Genomic DNA, 21541 nt, shown 5'->3' with positions numbered 1-21541 from the left:
CTCTCTCTCTCTGGCCACCCCTGTACGAGCAAGCAGAAGACATATGACCAAAGACTGACGTGGTCAACCTATCTTATGCAGGACCATGTTCTACAATGTGTCCTTCATAGTTAAAGACGGCAGGGTGTGATTTGATCGAGATTTGGCTTCGATGTTTAGCAATTTGATCGACTACTCAGATGTTCACTCCCTCGCTGGTTCGTGCTTTTTGACTCTGATCAAACAGACCATTGACCGTAACCACTGACCGTAAGCAGTCCAACCGTAACCATCTCGCCTTTTTTTTAAGCTACATTATCGAGCGTTCTTTCCCTTGAGACAGTAAGGCTTTTCACTTTGAGAGAGGTCGAGTGAAAACCGAGCGGTTCCCTCCTTTCTATTTCTCGACATGGTTGCTTTTCTGAATTTCTGACAAAAAGAATAAATAAAACAATGAGATAAACACCAATTATCTCCAAATCTAATTACTAGGATCAATGCTCAACGTAAAATTCCTTTTTTGCTTTAGCATGTAGCACTATCATTACCATTACTAACCATTACTAATTATAACAATCAATAATACGAAATGTGGACAAAAGAGGAAAGAGAGAGCGAAAAGAGATGACAAAATATAGTCTAGCTATCAACAATGAGCCTTAAGAAAACAAAGAACAAGGTTCAGGGAAAACACGTTATGAAATATGGGACAGGCTGAGCCGCGGATGGAGAGAAATAGAGAGGAAGAAACGGAGTGAGAGAAAGAGAGAGAGAGAGAGAGAGAGAGGAAGGAAATTATGTAGAGAATGGATGTGTTATTTGGCAGTGAGGCAATCCCTAGTCACGTGTAAGGGAAGCAAGTTGATGTTTTGCTCGTTTCATTATATATAGACATATATATACACTATATATGCATATACACTATATATGCACACATATATTACATACACACACATCTAAAATGCGTGTATATAAATATATATATATATATATGCATAGATTTAAGATATGTCCGTGTATATGCACATATATATATATATATACACTTGTCACTTAAATATGTATGGATATGTGTGTATAAGATAGACACGCACAAAGAGGATGAGAGAGAAAAAAAGAAAATAGATGTATACAATGATGATAGCATGGACATATGTTTGCTAAGAGAGTCATATTATATATATGCACACACACAATGCACCTACAACAGACCAACATGCACACACACCCATAAATGTACTTTACATATACAGGCACGAAAACAGACATGTGTTGTTGTTTAGCATAATCAACCCGGTTTTAATTTTAGACTGTCTATATAGGACTCCGTTATGCAATCTGTCCTTTCGTTTTGAAGAGGGTAGGATGTGTTTGAAGGAAGACAGTGACTGGGTGGAGGCTCTTTTTTTCTTCTTTGGTTCAAACAGAAATATGTAAGAGACAGCATGGAGTGGTTACTTAGATAAAGCAAACACATGTTAGTGAGGGGGTCTTCTAAGCTAATGGTCACTAAACCAGCTAGAAATGTCAGCTAAATCGCCTTCAAATAATGATAACCTACAGTTTTAAAAAGAGACAAAATCTGAACAGTGTGGTGCCTACATTTAAGACAGACGAAAATGGTCTTTGATCAAATAGGTTAAACAAACAACTTGGGGACAGAAATGATTTCACATTTATACACGCGTGAGTGCGTTTGAAGAAGGTTATTAGAAGCATAAATCATCAGATAATTTATTCCAGGAACCCCCCCCCCCACGTCAACTCTCAGCGTGTATAACGGACACGTGCACTAACATATAATTATATACACACACGAATCTCAGTATGCCTCGAATATAATTGATTCTCTATACTCCGAACCATTTTAGTGGAAAGACTGGAATAATTTTTAGCTATTGACACTGTGCCGCACTAATATGCATAATTGTGCAATACAGTTATAGGAGCCGACTTGGTCTATCCACGCCCGTGACTGTCATTACCGAAAACTAGGTCTTCGAATTAACTTGTGCCATATATGGGCAACATTTTTAAATCTGTATCTACGGGGTTTCCGTTACTGCAGTCAGGCCTCGGGGAGTAAAAGAGAATTTGTAGTCTTTTTAAAAATGCTTTTCGATGTAAGAATATGAAGACAATACATGAATCCACACACATACATTTACACACACACTATATACACACACACACTATATATATACACACACACTATATATATATATATATATATATACACACACACACACTATATATATATATACACACACACACACTATATACATACACACACACACTATATATATACACACGCACTATATACACACACACTAACACACAACACAAAAATTTAAACGGTTCCACTTTTATTTCAAATGTAAACTCAAATTAATTTCAAAAGAAACAATAAATTCATTTTTTTTTATGAACTGCATCTATTTCCAAGAACCCCTTCGTCGCTAACGCAGTGTTTCAAAGGAGGCAGACTTAAAAGTGACAAAGAAAGCCTCAACCGGTTTAAAATCTGAAATAGTTTAGAAGATTATTTATTTTTTATGGGAATATTGAGGAATGGTGACAACCGAAGGGGATACTGGTGTACAAACACTGCGAATGTGATGAAATGCCATATATTTCTGTTAAGGACAAATCGAGATGAGGATTGAATTTGATGGTGTGATTTATTTTTGAGTAGAAAAAAAAGGAGTTTTTAATAAATTCCCTTTCCGTAAGATTTCTTCATTACAACAGCCAGTGCTCGCAAATAAAGGCACACACACACACACATATATTAGAAAATCGTGAAAATACAACTAAAATAAAATCAAAATAGAGGGCAAACACCTCGCCGAATGCTCTTTTTTTTTCTTCTTCTCACTGAAATATAAAAAAAGCAATTCTATAAACGGCGATCTTTAAAGTTTTGTCAACAAAATCCTTTTGAAAAGGTTAGAAAGAACTTGTTTTACGCCCCCAGGATTTCTACGTGTATACATATATATATATATACTTGTGTATGTATTACATACAGGGAGGGGTTGTCTAACTGAATTTACTCACTGAAATATAAGTTAGTAAATCAATTATGAAAAGTTACCATTAATGAACCTGTCCTTTAATTGTTTTAAGTTTGTGTAGGAACAATAACTTTAAAGATTACCCTCCACACACACACACTATAATCGATAATTCTTTTTTAAAAAATCGTTACCTTTGCCAAAGGAAGGACGAGAAACGAACCACCACCGGCGGATTCGGTGATAATGGCCACAAACTTCGGGTTGACAGCAGTAAAGGTAGAATCCCAGGAACTTTTGGTGATACGGATACCATCATAGCATTGGTCCCGACGGAGTGCTTTGCCGAAGACATGTCGAAATTTACTCTTTGGCACAAACGACATGCTGGTTGATGTAAAGTGCGGAGATAAATCCTGCTGGTACGATGTGGTAAAGAGTGGCTTGCCCTAATCTAATGCTAGATATTCGACTCTATGTCTGTATGTGTGTGCCTGCCGGAATGAATATATATATATATATATATATATATATGTGTGTGTGTGTGTTTAGTGCTGTTTGTAAGTCTATCTTGTGTGGTTATTTGACGAATGTTAAAAACGTGAAGGAAGAGAGAGGGAGGTGGACAAGTCGACAGGCAATGAGTTTAGTGGAGGTGGGTTTAAAAGAACTCTCTGTCATTTAATATGTAATACATTTAGATGCCTGCAGTTGTATATCTCACTGTATTGAATGATCGAGGGTGTATATGCATAAAGATATATATATTATGTGCACGTGCTTTTAGCTGGGCATAAAATGTTATCTCCTAATCTATGTCTATTTTCTTATGTTATGTATGCATGTATGTATCTATTATAAGTTCAAGCCACTTTGCAACAGAAATATCTGTGTACCAAACCAGGGGTAATAATGAATCCGTGTCCTCCCCAGTAATCGTTGATGTTTTCTGCAAATTGCCCGAACCCAGACTAAGCTTCTTCCTCTGCAAAAGAGAGAGAGAGAGAGAAAAAGAAAAAATGAGTTTATTGCACAGTAACAAAGGAAGGAGAAAAATACACGATCTCCATATTAGCAGCAGCAGAAGTAGTAGAATTAAAGAACAAAACAAAAGAACATATGAACAATCAGAGGAAAAAAAACAATAATAGCATTAGTAGTTGTATTATTAGTAGCTATAGTAGTAGTTGTAAGAAAGAAAGAAAGAAAGAGACATGCAGAAGAAGAGAGAAAAGGAAAAAGAAGGGAAGAGAGAGGAGAGTAGGAAGAAGTGGAAACAATGAAAGTAGGAGGGGGAGGAGTGACGGTTGTATGAAGCTTAAATGTAGACAAAAGAGGGTTAGTCGGCAGAGGCGGGAGGGGGGCGGCAGAGGCTAAGAGGGATGAGGAAGCAGTGGTAGGAGGATTGGATGTGTCATCCATATGTCGGTGGTTTCTTCCTTTTTACAACAACGCTGGGCTGGTTGAGCTTAGCCTATCAGCTTAATAACCATCTATCTATCCTATCTGCTGGAATATTTAATGATTTCTTCTTCCTTAACATTGGCAGGAGGCCACGAGTTTGCAAGAGGTGTGTAGTGAAAGGCGATCGAATTAACTCAAGTATATTACGAGTACATTTTCCCTCATCATCTGAAGTAAGGAAGAAAGGAAGGCAAAAGAAGAAGGAAAAAAGAAGTTGATTTTGGCACGAAAAAGAGATGTAAATAAAAATGTCGAAGTCATCGAATGCAGTTTCTGCCAATTGGAGTAATTCTTCTCTAACAAAGGAACAAAGCCATGAATTTCAATTTTTTTTTTTTTAAGGAAGAGAGAAATCAGATTATTACGGATCGATTATATCGAAACAGTGTATGACTGGTACTTTGTCGATCCACCAGTCAGCAGAATAACAAAAGGCAAAAGTCGATCGGTAAAGGTGTTTGATCTCAGTCGATGAAATATTAATTCTGGTCCGGCATGTTCGCCGGTTCTGTGATACAGACTTTCATTCTGCCAAAAGATGATGATGATAATTCTTTCTATTATGGGCACAAGACCCGAAGTTTTAGGGAAGGGGACAGTCGATAACATCGTTCCCAGTGCTAACTTGGAACGTATTTTATCAACCCCAAAAGGATGAAAGGCAAAGTTGACTCCTACGGGATTTGAACTCAAATAATAATTTTTCTTTATTAGCCACAGGGGCATAGATGAGGGAAATCACAAGGACACCGTCCTTAGTTTTTGTGTTGTCCTAAATATTTATTTCCAGCCCTTAAAGAAAAGTATTATAAAGAAAAGGACAATAATACTTTTCTTTATAATACTTTTCTTTAAGGGCTAGAAATAAATATTTAGGACAACACAAAAACTAAGGACGGTGTCCTTGTGATTTCCCTCATCTATGCCCCTGTGGCTAATAAAGAAAAATTATTATTTAAGTTCAAATCCCGTAGAAGTCAACTTTGCCTTTCATCCTTTTGGGGTTGATAAAATAAGTTCCAAGTTAGCACTGGCAACGATGTTATCGACTGTCCCTCTATTCATACCCTAACCTCTCCACACCTGGCACAAAGCCACCTCCCTCACGACTACTCCCCACTCAGTTGAGGGGGTCTTGTCTTGCAAGTTACTTGGTGACCTCACTGCAATCTGGTGTCAAATAAAAAAAAGCACCCAGCGCACTCTGCAAAATGATTGGCATTAGGAAGGGCTTCCAGCTGTGGTTTCTACTACCTTTGACCATCAATGCTCCAATTGCATACTGGTCCCCAGGTCAATTTGAAACCCTGGATGCTGTCACCAGTGTACTCTTTTGACTTTTTTAAGTGATTGCATTGCTTCAACGTTACTCAAACTGAGCACATCACACTGACCAACCCCAATGCAAAAATATAATTGTGATGAAATCAGCCGATAAAGGTGGTGAAGTAGATGTATGGTAAACAGGCCTCTATAGGGAGGAAGTATTAAGCCAATAGAACACACCCTTCTTCTATTAACCCCTTCTATCAGACCCTCACCCCTACTCAACTTCTTCTGTCCACCACTATAAAAAAAAATCTCATCACTTTGTCGTTTCCCCCACTGACCCCAACTATATTGTTCGCACCCCACCACCTATTTCCTTTGCCAAATTCATAAATATAATGACTCTGGTCACCCCGTCATAACCACTAGCAATTATGCCACCCCCTCGAGAAGGTTCCCCAGCCCTTAGTCACTACCCTTCCGTCTCCTATTCAAGAAAATCCCATTCTTCACCTCTCCAACTCATTCTTCTTCTTCCCACCAAGCTCCTCCATTCTCCACTTGAGATATCAAATCCCTAACTCACCATCATCCCACATTATGTAGGGAGCCCTGAAGCTCTTCTAATCTCCCTTACCTTGCTGAGCTTGTCCTTACTTTGAATTGCCACTTTCGACAGTAAATTTTACCGATATTCAAAGGAATGGCCATGGGAACCAGGAAGAGCCCAAGTTCACAGGTCCCACCCATGAAGTCTAAAGTAAGTACAGCAATGATTGTATTATGGTCACCTCTCTTACCATCACTCAATTCACCTTCAGCAATTCTATCCATTCAACCCTCACCTTCACCATCTCTCCCCTCCTCCTCCTTCGATCTTCTTGCCATCTTTGCCACCAATTACCTATCCAAACCTCTCCTTCTCCTTGCCCACCCCAACCACCCTTTATCACCACCCCAACCACTTCATATCTTCAATTCCTTACAAGTCCCATGCCTTCTCTACCTCTGTAGTCATAATCACAGTTTTGATGAACCTACTCCCAATTCATACATCATGGTACACCCGGACTAATGTCAATAATCTTCATGCCTCTGATCTCATACCATTGATCGTATCTCTGCTTAAATTACGCCATGCTATCGTACACCACATAAACACACCCATATCATACACTATCGTCCTACACATCTGCACTACTTGAACATACCACACACACACACACACATAATTACTCACCTCACTCACACACATGGAGACAGGCTCAGGCACAAACATATACACTCCCCCATTTCATCAGAAATCTACAACCTCACACACATCACCACACCATAACATGTCACACATATACATTGTACATAGATACCCCTCTTTTACCACACACACACACACACATCCACATCAAATACATTCCATAACACCAGTTTCTGGGTACCATATTTAACAGAGGGCATTAATGATGCTACAGAAGAAGACCCTTTCCCAAGGTACTGTGGTGAGAGATTGAACTTTCAACTCTACTCTATTGAGAAATAAACTTGTTAGTCACATGACCATTTATAGCTTTTCCAACAAAATATACTCATCATCATCATCATTTCTCCATGGTTGCATTGACCAAATGGAATTTGTTGAAGCAGGTATCTTTACAGCTGGATGCCCTTCCTGTGACCAACCTTCACTAGTTTCCAGGTAAGGTAGTACTTCCCTAAAACTAGAAAACCATCACATGATATCACGGCAAAAGGACACAAACACAAATTTATACACTTTATACATACACACAACACAATGGGCTTCTTTCAGTTTCTGTTAGTCAAATTTATTCACAAAGCTTTGATTGACCCAGGGCTAGAGTAGAAGACAGCTGCACAGTGGAACTGAATCCCAAATCACATGCTTAGGAAACAAACTTCTTAACCACTGAGCCATGCCTTTTAAAAACGTTGGAGTGATTTGGTTGCTATTTCTCAGAGGTCAGACCACAGTGCAGTTGCTTCCTCGTTGGCCTAGAGAAAATACAAGATGGTCAGCCTCCAACATTAGGTGTCGTCCACTCAATGCATCCACATATCTCACTGTTCAACTGACCACCAATCAGGGAGCCTTTATATCACAACACAACCCGTCAATTCACACAATTGTAAAGGAAGCGTACATTAGTCTGACCCCAAATGCCTTATAGGCCCACAGGCTTAACCAAGAAGTTTGCTTCACTATCTTGGAGCCCTAGGTTCAACCGTAAATTGCTGGGCATTTTGGGCAAATTGTTTTTTTACCCAAACCTTGGGTCAACCCAAGCCTTGTGAATGAAAGTTGGGTAGATGGAGACTGTGTGGAAGCCTGTCACATGGATTGTGCTTGTGATTTAAACAACCAGACATCAGCATCATTATTTAATGTCCATCTTCCATGCTGGCATTGGTTGGATGGATTGATATAACATCCATACAGTCCTGAAACAACACCTAGGGATGGTGTTGTTCAGACTCAAAGCCAGCCCTAATCAAGCAGGCCCCTGATCAAAAACATTTTAGCTATGACTAACCCCTAATTTTTTTCAGTAATTGTGTACCTTGGGTTACATTAACCAAGTTATCCCTTTTCAAAGACTGTAATAATATGTGATCTGAGAAACCTGGCAGCTATTTCTAGCAGGTCAAGCGTGCATGTAGAGACTTCCTCAGTGACTTATGTATGCGTGTGTGTGTGGTCATTAAAGACCTGTGAAAATTTTTAAAAAACCTTAACCGGAAAAACGTGGGGTTTGGTGTGAGGAAGAGTATTCGGCCGTAAAATCCGGTTTTAAAATCAGTTCCCGCCCAAACCATAACAAAAAAAAAAAGAAGAGAAAACGAACGAATGTATGACACACATGCACATATGTGTAAATGTAGTGAAAGATAAAGGGTCAAAGGATATTTTAGCTCCCACCCACTCGTCACCGCCATGCACGCGGCTGCTATTCAATATCGATGAAAAAAACAGAAAAGCGACCAAAGTTCGCAGCTTGATTGAAACCTACTTTCACAGATGATAAAGCACGAAAGAATGGTGAAAAATGGTAACGACGTCAAGGTTAAAATGAAATTATGAGGGAGGCGGCGACTGTGTCTGAAGCCGGGCCCCGAACTCGACCGGAGCGACGTTACAAATAACTCCAAAGTTAAGGACTCAAGACACACGCAAGAATTAAATTTACGAAGTCAACACCGACTACGAAGAAGATTTAAGTTTTATTTTGTTTGTTTTTGCTTCAGAAATTAAAAGGTTATACTTAAAATACAAGTTACTAAATGGAAATGTTGGTATTTTTTAAAAAATATTATTTCTCATCATACGTTTTGTTGACATCGTCAGAAAAGGCATTATTAATTATAATAGATATTACTAATTATTATAAACATAATTAATGATTGTAGCAAAATGTCTCAGTACCTTTTCAATTTTTAAAAAAAATTGAATTGCCCAGTCAGTGTTAAAACTAGTCGCGGAAGTCCATTTCTTAAAAATATATTTTTGTAGAATATTTTGTAATTATTCAAGAATATAGAATATTGCTTTCTTTGTTTGTTTTTGAAAAAGCGTATGCACACACACACACACATTATATATATATATATGCACATTCACAAATCAGTATATATGTATACATACATATATATGTGCATGCATATATAATGTGGGTGTGTATGGGAGAGAAAGAGGAAGATTTAATGAAATCTATTTAGACACGCAAAGCAAATTGTCTTTCATTAACAAACAGATTTAATTACGGATCTGTAATGCTTAACACGGCAATAACACAGACACACACCCCTAACAGGATCGAACAGATGTATCAATAAACAACATTCAAAAATATACCCGAATCGGCAAACAGAACAACAAAAGTGGGTGGGTGACTGGTAGTTTTTTGTTATTGTTGTTTTGATGGCGGCGGCGATGGTCATAGCAGTGGTGGTGGCGGTGGAGGAGGAGGTGGTGACATTTGAAGTGGAGCAGCAACTACAGAGTCGGACCAGCCGGAGTCGAGAAAAATGACTAAATAAGGCGAGATTGGTATATTTCGGAGAAAAATAAATAGACAAATAAAATGGCAATCAGAAATAAAAAAAGATAAAAGAGGTTCTCTCATGGAAACTGTAAAGCAAAAGATTGTTAGAGCTGAGGTTTGAAATAAGGAGAAAATAGAAGTTTAAGGCTAAAGTCACATGGAATGGGGGGAGACATTCCAGCCGTGACCGTCCAATTTTCATTTATTTTTATTGTTTGATGCATTTTTTGGTTTTGTCTTTTTGTACAGCAGAGTTTTGGAGGAGCTGTCATTGTACCTAGGACTCCCATACTATTGTCGGAAGGAAAGGGGTAAAAAAAGAAAAAATATATAGAAGTGGCGGTGAGACGATGGTAAAGCATGATGGAGATGTGGTGGACGGATGGTTGGCTTGGTGTGTAATGAGTGGTTCGATGGTGGTAAGTGTCGGACAAGTGTTTTGTACGAGAGAAGATGGTGGTTATGGCCTTGTATAGAGTGGAGGTGCAGAATGGAAAGACGGGGGGAAATAAAAGAAAAAAATAAGGATAAATGATGGTGCGGTTGAAGATGTTGGCAGAACGGAAATGGGTAAAAATCGACAGCTGACCAAACAGCAATTAATCCCTTTGCGATATCAAAAAAATGTGTGTATATATGTGTGTGTGTGTGCGTGCGTGTGTGTATATATATATATATATATATATATGTGTCTGTGTGTGCGTGCGTATATATATATGTGTGTGCGTGCGTTTATGTATATATTTGTGTGTGGGTGTATGTTTGTACACACACAGCATAGATCTTGGGAAAACTATAGCATAGTTGAAATAAGTAAATATATAGGATTATGCAGATTGTATGACTGGTAGTGAAAGACCCTAGCGAGACCCCCTCCTCGGTTTGCCCCCGGATCTACTTGACTACATTAACCGAATGATATTCAAGACAAGCCGTCAGTACACACAAACTCAAAAGAGGAAGCTATTTAACAATCATTCTTTCTGACAGTCTCGAGAATTCTTGTGAAAGATTAATGTACCTCCTTACGTTCGTTTTACCAACTGGTTTCGTCTCTTCGTTGAAACTGAATAACTTTGTTCACACAATGATTTTAAAAAAAGGCAAAAAGCGTCACAAAAGCTCAGCTTTTATCGAAATTCGAAGTAACATTGTCTTAGCAAGAAATCATTTATGTAAATTTTACATTACATTTAATACCACAATCAGAAAATAAAGAAAAAGATTCTAATAAAACATTGTGTTTAAGAGAAGGGCGGGTTACAGTAAAACAAAAAACTATATGGACTGTGAGAATCGAACCCAAGACCGCTGGAAGTAATCATGATAAAGAAAACAACTGACAATTATTTATAGAAGAGACAAAGTATAAAGTTGTGGTGTTCATACTTTTTTTCTAATTATTTTAGCGACTGAAGGTTGTTCTGAAACAGCAAAGGAAACCGAGTCGGAAGTCAAATTTAGATTTCTTTTTTTAAAAAATAAAAGTTTTTACAAATGGCAAAGTCAGACATTTTAGGGCGGAGTGAAAGAGATTTACAATATCAATTATTGATCAAAGTTATTGTGGTTGTTCAGCTTGAAATCGGCCTTGATCGGGCTGACCTATGACTAAACATATTCAAACAATGACAATCCTGTTTAATTTTTGAATAAGTGTTTGAAGGACTGCATTAACCGACGTGTCCATCCTTTTTCATAAGTTAGCAAAATGTGTCTGACATAATTGAGATTTGGCTGCTATTTTTCTAGCAAGAAGACTCGAGAGAGGCAACAATAGAAGCTCGTACGTTGGCTCCTATAATCGATAAATGTGAAGTGAAATGGTTTACAACTAATGTAGATAGATAGATTATTTAACCAGAACGTGGAGGGAAAGAAATAATAAAACTGTGTAGCATCATCTATGCCTTTCTTAGGGTAGGTTGTCGACGACGATAAGTGAAACGGTTTGGGGTTTCGAACCTACATTGCAGACTGTCAGACTAACTTTCATAATGACAACTTGAAAAATAAATAAATTCAACATTCAGATCACAATTGGTCTAATTAAAATGGCTGAGTGAATGCGGAAATCTCGCTGACCAAATCGTTACTCACCAGAGTTTCAGATTCAACTGAGAGGGTCAAAATTCATACAACCACCATAGACACACTAACACATGGACATACGCAACGCACCACACAGGTTCACATACACGCATAATTCTTTTCAGTTATAATTATAAATAATACAAAATCTAGGATAAATCTTTAATTTTCTTGGCAGGAGAAAAGTAGAATACTTGGTAGACGAGTTTATAAATGAATTACTATTAATAAGCATTATTGCCTCTTCAATGACAATCGAAATAATGGCACGATTTCCTTCTAAATCCATTCTTTTCCGCTAAATTCAGCACATAAATGGTATTTCTGATTTAAAGACAAGGCCTGGAATTTCTGGAAGGGAAGGAGTCGGACTCCGGAACGATGAAAGGCGACGTTTTGAACTTTGAACGTAAAGGAACTGTTACGAAACGACAACACCACAAGGCATTTTGTCCGACGCACCAAATCTACCGCCTTAGCAATAATAACAACTACCACCACCACCCTGCCAAAACTATAATAAAACTTCAAATATGACTATGATGACAAAAGCAACTTCTAATGGCGAGAAGCGAACACCTCTGAACAAAATTTGTCAGTCTTGGGTTTTAATAGCGTATACATACATAAAATATATACTGCCTATTCAATGCACACAAATATACATACACACACACACACACACATATATATATATATATATATATATATATACACTCACTTTGCACGTGCATGTAGGTGTGTAGGTGTACGTATATTTATATATATGACACACACACACAGGTATATACACATGCATGTGTGTATATATTTATGTGACTAATTATTATATAAACACTGAATGTATATATATATATTACTGCATTGAAGCTATGGAAATCGTGCAGCGAGCCATATATAAATAACATTTCTTGGTTTAATCTTCCAATTGCCATCCGTCGTGAAAATATAATAAATTTACAAACCAAACATTCAACTTGGTCGAGAAAAGACAGAAAAGACGAAAATGCCGGCTTTCTGTTGGTTCCAGGCAGAACAGCTGCAGATTCTAATAGATTTGGTAAAAAGAATGGAAGAGGCAACGACATGGAATTCTATAAAGCATAGCAATTGCAGAGGAAATAAGAATATTTAAGGACAAGTTGTGTCACAGTCAGAATGCTGCGATTGAATTTATTATACAGCATTCTGTATAGCTTACTTAATGTGCATATACCATAGTATTATATATATACTATGTGTGTGTATATATATATATACATATATGCATGTATGTGACAGATGTTAGGTTGTTGTTTAACCCCAGGTCAGCTCTACCCAAGCAGGCTTATAATCAAAGACATTCCCTCGACAATCATTTAGTATTTTCCCTCTTTTGTAGATGGACAGCCAAAGACGATATTATCCAACGTATCTTCTTTGTTTTCGGCTGCGATTTTAAGGGAGGTTTGTCTATTCTACTGCTATTTTTAGCAGGTCGAACGATCTGAAAGTGGAGGCGGCTCCCGACTGCCTCCTTGGTGGCTCCAACGTGAGAGAGGAGAAGAGTGTGTGAAATGGTAAATATTTAAGGCATAGAAACAATAAAATTATACAAATTTGATAAGATAGTTGAAATAACAATAACTCACCAGTCTTTCGCAAAGCGATTCAAATATTGAAAATATAATAAACGTTTATAGATAATATATAAAAATAAAGATAGAGTGACACCCACTGATTCAAGTGTGTTGATAGGAGAATGGAGATGGATGTGGTGTGTGTGTGTTCGTTTGTGGGTTTTAATTGATATAAATATTAATAAAATAAAAAAAAGAAACAACAAAGGATGGGCCTTTTACTTTACATTTATGGGAATATGTATGTGTGTTTATGTGTATGTGAGTGTGTGTAGATAGATATCAGAAGGAGAAGAGATCCACCTTAAGAAAAAGAAAAAAACGTGAAAGCAATGATTATGGAGTAGAGATAATTGGTGACCTGACCGCTTTAAATTTTATTGATGTTTTGAGATGATTTTGGGGGGTTGTTATTGTTCCCACGGTATCGATTGGTATCGATGATAGCAGTGCTAGTGGTACTGATTGGTATTGACGATAGCGATGATAGTGTTTATTGATTAGAGTGATCGATGATGGCAGTGGTGGAGATATCGATTATGGGTTTGGTGGTGGAAATGATAGAGGTCCTCTGTATGTTTATGAGGAAAATATATTTAATAAGAAGGAAATTACAGCTGAGCAAAACAGTTATTTCCCTCCGAACACATGTTCCTCTTTTATTTCCTGGTTTCTCTCTTCGATATTCACCAGTTTTTTAGTCAGGAAAGGAACACCACGTTATGGATGAATATCGAACACATTATAAATATACAGAAATACTATATATCCATAGAGATTAGACAGATTAAACATATATATGCAAGTGTTCATGCATACGAAAACAGCTGTGTGGATAGATGTGGACTTCTACATAGACTTACACACCACAACAGTTCTATTTGGATAAATACAAACTTCTATATAGATATATGCACATACATACATCCACCACACAGACATTCTATTTGGATAGAAAGATAATTTTAAAACCACGAGCAAGCTTTGTTTAAGAAACTGAAAGCAAACGTAGGCGAAAGTCTTTCACCGAAACTCGAGATGTTTCCAATATTCACGACAAATCAATTAACTTTATGTTTGGTGTTTTATTACTGAATTCTCTCCAGACTGAGACCAGATTCTTTAAAACTCTAGGAATTAGTTTTAGAAAAGATAAGACAGGCAAACGTGACATAAATGGAAACTTGCCGCACTTGGCTGTTACCACCGTCTTAGTCTCGCCATCGCCCGCGCTAATTGCCGCAAACGGTTCCCCACTTGCTTCAATAAGTTGTTTCACCCTTTATGGTGCAACGACACCGATTCATGCAATTACTTTTGAATTGAGGTTTCTTTGGGCTTTTTTTTTTTCTTCTTTCTTCGCTCATGATTATATTTTCTTGTTTGGGATTTATATTTTCATGTAAAATATTTGTAATTAATTAATTATTGCTATACAAGACTACCAACACACAACCACTTAGCATAGACAGCATTGTGTATGTATATATATATATATATATATATATATATATATATATATATATATATATATATATATATATATATCAAGCTGTAGGTATACAAATATATAACTACATATGTAATATGGCATGGACACACACTCTCTCTCTCTGATATACTTACATGAAACGTTATTCCTTCGACGAGGTTTGGCAGTGTTTTATCAGATGTTTTATTAGATAAGATGACAGGTCAGTGTTTAGCGGGCAATAGGGTAGTCATGGTGGTGGTGGAGGCGGCGGTGATAGCTGTAATAGTAGTAGCGGTGGTGGTTGTCATTGTAGTAGCAGCAGCTACAGTAGTAGTAGTAGTAGTGGTGGTTGTAGCTGCACTACTAGTAGTAGTAGTGGTGGTGGTGGTGTCGTTGTATGATTGATTTTTGTTGGAGTCAGAAATTTTTTTTTTCTTTTTTGTTGGATCGATTGAATGAATGGATTTGAGGAATTATTATAATGAAGCCAACGGCATGAAGATTGTTGTGGACCCAGGGTGGCGGCGGTTTTGGGCTCAATACCCAGTAAGGACCAAATTAAATTTGCTACCAATAATACTAATAAATACATCCCAGTCCTCTTTCACTTTTACAATAGTTTTTTTTTCTCCACTGTCCCATGAAGCTGCCAATTTTTCTCGTGCCAAGCAAACTCTAAGCAGACTTATGACCAAAGACATTCCGACGTGACCAACCAGTCTTTTTTCCATTTTTTTCCAGCTTTTCAGACAATCTCTCTGCGAATACATTATGCAAATGTGACTTTATTTTTCTTTAAGCAGAATGCATTTTAACCTGAGTTTCGACTGCTATGTCTTGCCAATCAATCAACTGCAATGGAGGGTCCCTTGTTGGCTAGTCCTGATTTTTCTTGTGGTTTTGCTCCAAGGGAATCCTAATCATGCAGGCCCTTAATCCAATTCGTTCCAGCCTTGCCCTCCCACTCCCAACAAATTGCATTATCTAGAGTGTTAAACTGTAAGGTTTAAAATGAATTTATCTTTTTTTTTTGGGGGGGGGGGTTATCTTGTAGAACATACCACTTTATTTTCAGAGTAGAGTTCATGAGGTACCCACTTCCCTTCTCTATACACTTTCCCAATCTGCTGAGATATCTTGCACAATGAACCAAAACTTATCCCAAAGCGTTTGGGATAAGTCCCCCAATACTTTGATGGGGATCCTCTTCAGTTGCTCTTTTTATTGGGAATAGTTTTCCTGACCAGTACCCATCCAAAAGATCAAAATCCCTACTTTTGAATTTGTTAAACCACCTTTGGCATTTCCAAACACTCACCATCAGAATATACCACACTTGTGCCTTTCCTTACAAAAAATTCAATGCCTTGATGCTATTGGAGTTATTTCCCTTGCTTTCTGTTTTAGATTTTAAACACATCTACAGGGAGTTTTTGTCTACTAATTACATAAATAGTCTTAGTGAATCAGAGATTTGCAAATCACTATGACATATGTGAGACAATACTTCTGAGTGCTTGTGTGTGTGTCTGTGTGCCTGTGTGAGTGTGTTGTTTACTAAAAAGTAGTCAACCTCTCCACTCAACGATCTTCCGTAAGGATGGTCACACATTATAAGATCTTTCTATTTCCTTCCTTACCTTTTTCTCCTCCTCTCTTTCTATCTCTTTTCTCTCCTCCAATCTCTGGCAAAAGTTTACACACACACACAGACACACAGACAGTAGAGTTTGGTGCAGTCTTCTGGCTGGCCAGTTCCTGTCAAACTATCCAATCCCTGCTTGCATGCAAAACGGACATCAAATGATGATGATGCTGATGATAATATACATGTGTGTGTGTGTATATGTGTGTATACACACACACACACATAGTTATCGCCAAGCTTTATTATTTAACATCTTTTTTTTTTTTGCAAACTGACATGGGTTGGACAGCAACTTCCAGTCATGTGTTTTGATTTGGTTTCAATGGCTGGATGCCTTTCCTGATGCCAACCACTCCAGAGAGTGTGCTGGGTGCTTTTTGTGTGTCACAGGTACTTTTTACATGGCACCAACACAGGTGCTTTATATGTGGGACCATGAATGCCTACCTGTACACTAAATCCATCACTGTATTCATGATGACAGAGCTTCTGGGCATGACCCGTACACCTTTCACAAGCCATTCCTCGTCTACCCCTACCTTCCTCAGAGTCCACCATATCACACAACAGGGCACTGTGCACATACACACACACACACACACACAGACACGGTGATTGCTCTATCTTCACAGATGATTGCATCTCCTTGTGCTTCCTTAATGTCAATGACACTTCTAACTCTCCATCCATGACCTCCCTGATTGACTCTTTGCTCCCATTGCAGATTTGCATAGTTTGGAGCAGAGATGACTTATTGTGCTCTCTTCTAACTAGTTTGGTCTGGACATGTCTGAAAATGAGGTCAGCATAAACAGACATCTGCACATCAATGGATCAAAGTGGTAACCACACAAGTACCACGCTCTGAGTTCCCGTGATTAACACCAAGTAACGAGGAGCTGAAGCGAGATGACCAGAAATCACTTGAAACTACAGTTTTTTACATCAGTGTTCCCCACTCCCAGAAAGATGCTGTGACAACAGTGATGAGCCCCTCACACCCTGTAGTTTTACTGAGCACCCTGACACCAACCTAGGGTATTTCTGTGTGTCCCTGTACTCAGATGGAATGTCATCACCTACACTGGTTAACCCATTGCTGGAACTCTGACAGGTGCCACTGCTCTGGGTCAGGGCAGAGCTGGCAACGATAGTGGCAAAGAAATGGTTCCACACTACTCAAGAACCCTGGAACTCCTGTACCAGGTCCTTACTGCTGCAATGCTGAGTCACTTGAATGGCAATCTAAGAAGCAGAGGGCTCAGCTGAGCAAACGGGGCCAAAGACAAGGCAGGAAGCTTCTGACAAACACAGCTCCCCCAACCTTTTCCCTCAACACACACACGCATGCACACACACACACACACGTGCGTGCATGCATGCATATACATACATACATATATATGTATATATATATGTATGTGTGTGTGTATGTATACATATATATATACACACACACACATATATATATATATCTATGTAGGTGTGTGCATGAGTATGTATATACAAATATACATACATAATTAGGATATGGATTTGATCAATGGTCCTATGAATCCTTGTAAAAGAAAGAAGGATGGCACTTACACCTCCCCCCACCACACACATGTAAACAGTAACACTTGTGTATAAAATTATTAGGTAAGATGCAACAATAAGTAATTAATGTAATTAGCATTTTAATGATCTAATAATGAATATCCAGCGAGAGTGGCATGAAATTTGTGTTCGTTTGAAAGCCAAGTCCAGGATTGTAACAATTAGTTGTGTGTACATGTCTCTATTCTTGTAGAAATAATTAGCCACTAACAAGGGATGTATTTAATTACTTCGTACCAGATATCAAATTTAGATTAACATGTTTAAGTATTCATTAACTCATTATGTACATTTGTGAAGAAGGCTTTTATGCTTGTAGCTGTACATGTGTATAGGCATGTGTGTGTGTTTGTGCATGTGTGTGTGTGTGTGTGTGTGTATGTGTGTGTATTCAAATATGAATAAAAGTAGCTGAGGAAATATGAGAAAAATCGAATACACATACACATGGTATGTGTGTGTGTTGTTAGATTGTGTGTCAGCTGCTTTTTAGGCATAAGAGAAGATGTTCTCAATGTGCCTGGTGTTAAAAACACCTGAAAGTAAGTCATAGGCAGTTGTTTAACAAGGCTGACGGTTGTGGCTTCAATGCTGTGGGTGGTATTTATTAGACCATTCAATGAAGAATCTCCCACGCCAATCATGCGTCTGTTTACACCAAGTGTTCATGCTTATGTATGTAGGTATGTATGTCATTGTTCAGTTTTATTTCAAGATTTCTTGCCAGTAGAGAAAGAGCCGGTTTCTAACCCAGATCCAAGGCTCCTTCATTGGAATTTCAACATCAACAACAGGGTGTTTTTGTTTGTTTGTATCTGAATAATTATGCATATATGAATGTAGGTATATATATATGTGTTGATGCATGTGTGTCTACATATGTGTGTGTGTGTGGGGTGGGGTGGGGGTTGAGCAGAGATTAAGAAGAGACATTGGTTGTTGTAAGAGTTGATAACATTGTGATTTTGGACGGTTTGGAAGAGGAAATGAGAGGGGGAGAGAGAGAGAGAGAGAGAGAGATACAGGTAAACTTTACACTTTGCACAATCTTCTAACACAATGAAACAAACTTAACCTATTTATGATGATGATGATGATCATGATGGCAGCGTTGGTGTTGGTGGTGGTGATGGTGGTAGTGGTGGTGGTGGTGGTGGTGGTCGACCCTGTTATCAGTATATATGGTATTGCAAAACCTATGATCTCACAATGTTTATTTTGTCCTCTACAATCATGTGCGGGCTCTTTGCTTCAAAAGTATGGTCAGTCTTTGAGGGGAAGTACAATGAAATTCTGTAATTCTTATTTTCTATCACAGCCTCTGGTTTGTGTTTCAACCACTTTTCTGCTACCTTGAATTTACATACTGACTCACCATTCCTCAGTCAAACCGTGCAACCCATGCTAGCATGGAAAGTGGACGTTAAACGGTGATGATGATGATGAGATAACATACACACACACATATATGCATACATACATATATATTCACATACACACACACACACACATATATGCATGATAGACTCCCATAAAATTTGAGTTTAGCAAATTTCAATTGCTCTCTGTTGGTCAATCCATTATTATCACAGAAAAAAACTAGTCCAAGGTAGCCTCTTCCCCATTAAAGCCTGTCTATAGCAACCCCCCCCCCCCAAAGGGGACTCAAGTTTCATGTTGTAATTCAGAGGATATCACTTGGACCCAATATTTGCTCTTACAACAGTGTCGGTTCCCTGCGCCTAAATCTGGTCGGCAGAGTGTGTCTCCATTGTCTAATGCTTTACTTATGTACGTGCTTATGGAGCATTTTGCCTTGTAAAGTGGAACCAGAGTAAAATTATTGCTGTTACAATTATCAAAGTCATTCTAATTATTGTAATCATCATCATTGTCATCATCATCATCATCATCATCATCGCCAGCAGCAGCAGCAGCACCACCACCACGGCCAGTATTTCTCATCTGATTTCAGTGTCATGTTCTAAAGTGTATATCTGATAGGTTGATTGTTAAAGCAACCAGTCACTGAACCAGCCATGGAGAGGGCTGTCTTGATATCAATATCTTTAGTAATTGCAAAAAAGAAAAAGAATAATAAAAAACAAACAAGATAACACAGTCTTGCAGTAGACAAACAGACTGAGTCAGAGGGGGGAAGTGTAAATGAATAAATATTTCAGTCAATGTAACTCTTCTTGTCTTTGCTCAATTGAACAATTATTAATGAAATATATTTGACAGGTTCATCGACAATCTAATCCTTACTGTCATCATTGTCATTGTTATTGTTTCAATATCTATTTTTGTAGGTTGCATGAGTCAGAAGAAATTTGTTGAGGAAGATTTTCTACAGCTGGATGCTGTTCCTGCTGCCAACCCTTAACTGTTTCCAAAGCAAGATAATATTTCCCTTCACTGTTTTTTTTTATGACAGTGACACTCACTTACAACAACCAGGAAGATGCAAGCAAAACACACACACACACACACACGACTATGGTTTCCCTTGGTTTGAAAGTCTTCTCAAGCACAGCATTTCGCCAAAGATTTCAATTATTTGTCATCCCCTCCACTCTACAGAGTGTACAGGGTGCTTTTTACATGGCACCAGCACCAACAGGGTCACCAAGTACCTTGAAGACAAAGAGACCCCTCAGCTGGGGTTAGCATTAAGGGTGTGTGGCTTTGTGCTTGGTTGAGAAATGAAAGGATTAGAGGGACAGAGAGGTGTCTTACTGCATAGTAGATGTGTGTGTGTGTGTGTACATGTTTGGAAGGATAAGTATAAATGAGAGAAAGATTAGTTTTTACATAAATGGAGGAGAGTTTATTTGTAAAAAGCTAATGATTCACTTCCCTCCGTCTCTCTTCCGACTTCTTAACTCTACATCGCAAACAGTGTAACAACAACACCAACACCAACAACAACCTACGTTATATCTGTTGCTCAAAAATTGAACAATCTCTTGGTAGGAAGGACGAAAGAACAAGCAACTCATGGGCTGTGTGTGTGTGTGTGGGGGGTTAGGCTAAACATATGGTCAGATATATGAAACCATGCACCAGAGGAAAACAAGGATGGCGGATCAAATGACAGAGTTTTACATTTCACATATGTCCAAGCACACAGGTATAATATGTGTAGGGAGTGGTGCGTACACACACACACACACATGTAGACTCACATACACCATCATTATTTTAACATTTCATGGATCAGAGGTGATTTTCCCATGGGGCTGGAAGCTTTTCTTATTGCCAAGCCACACCTGTTTCCATGCAAGGAAACATTTCTCTATGGCCAGACATGTTTTTCTGGA

At 38.2% G+C, this 21541-nt stretch overlaps 2 protein-coding genes across 5 annotated transcripts in view; one reads left to right on the top strand and one right to left on the bottom strand.

The window, feature by feature from the left end:
* LOC106869567 (coronin-1C-A) overlaps positions 1-15271 on the bottom strand; it is a 73059-nt gene extending 57788 nt beyond the window's left edge. For 2 of the 4 annotated variants that reach the window (XM_052976596.1, XM_052976598.1), the window contains exons 1-2: positions 15124-15271; positions 3191-3981 (exon numbers count right to left, since the gene is read on the bottom strand). In XM_052976596.1, the coding sequence (XP_052832556.1) occupies positions 3191-3382 (192 nt within the window). In that variant the 5' untranslated portion in view covers positions 3383-3981; positions 15124-15271. Of the gene's footprint in view, positions 1-3190; positions 3982-13509; positions 13662-15123 lie in introns of those variants that run through there. The other 2 variants (XM_052976597.1, XM_052976599.1) reach the window with 2 other exon arrangements.
* Positions 15272-18822: 3551 nt separating this feature from the next.
* LOC106869564 (nuclear cap-binding protein subunit 3) overlaps positions 18823-21541 on the top strand; it is a 48247-nt gene continuing 45528 nt past the window's right edge. The window contains exon 1 of the mRNA XM_052976594.1: positions 18823-18901. Coding sequence (XP_052832554.1) covers positions 18838-18901 — 64 coding nt within the window. The 5' untranslated portion in view covers positions 18823-18837. The remainder of the gene's footprint in view (positions 18902-21541) is intronic.

This window comes from Octopus bimaculoides, chromosome 25 (assembly GCF_001194135.2).
Source record: "Octopus bimaculoides isolate UCB-OBI-ISO-001 chromosome 25, ASM119413v2, whole genome shotgun sequence".
NCBI lineage: Eukaryota > Metazoa > Mollusca > Cephalopoda > Octopoda > Octopodidae > Octopus > Octopus bimaculoides.
This window is presented reverse-complemented; position numbering and strand designations above follow the sequence as displayed.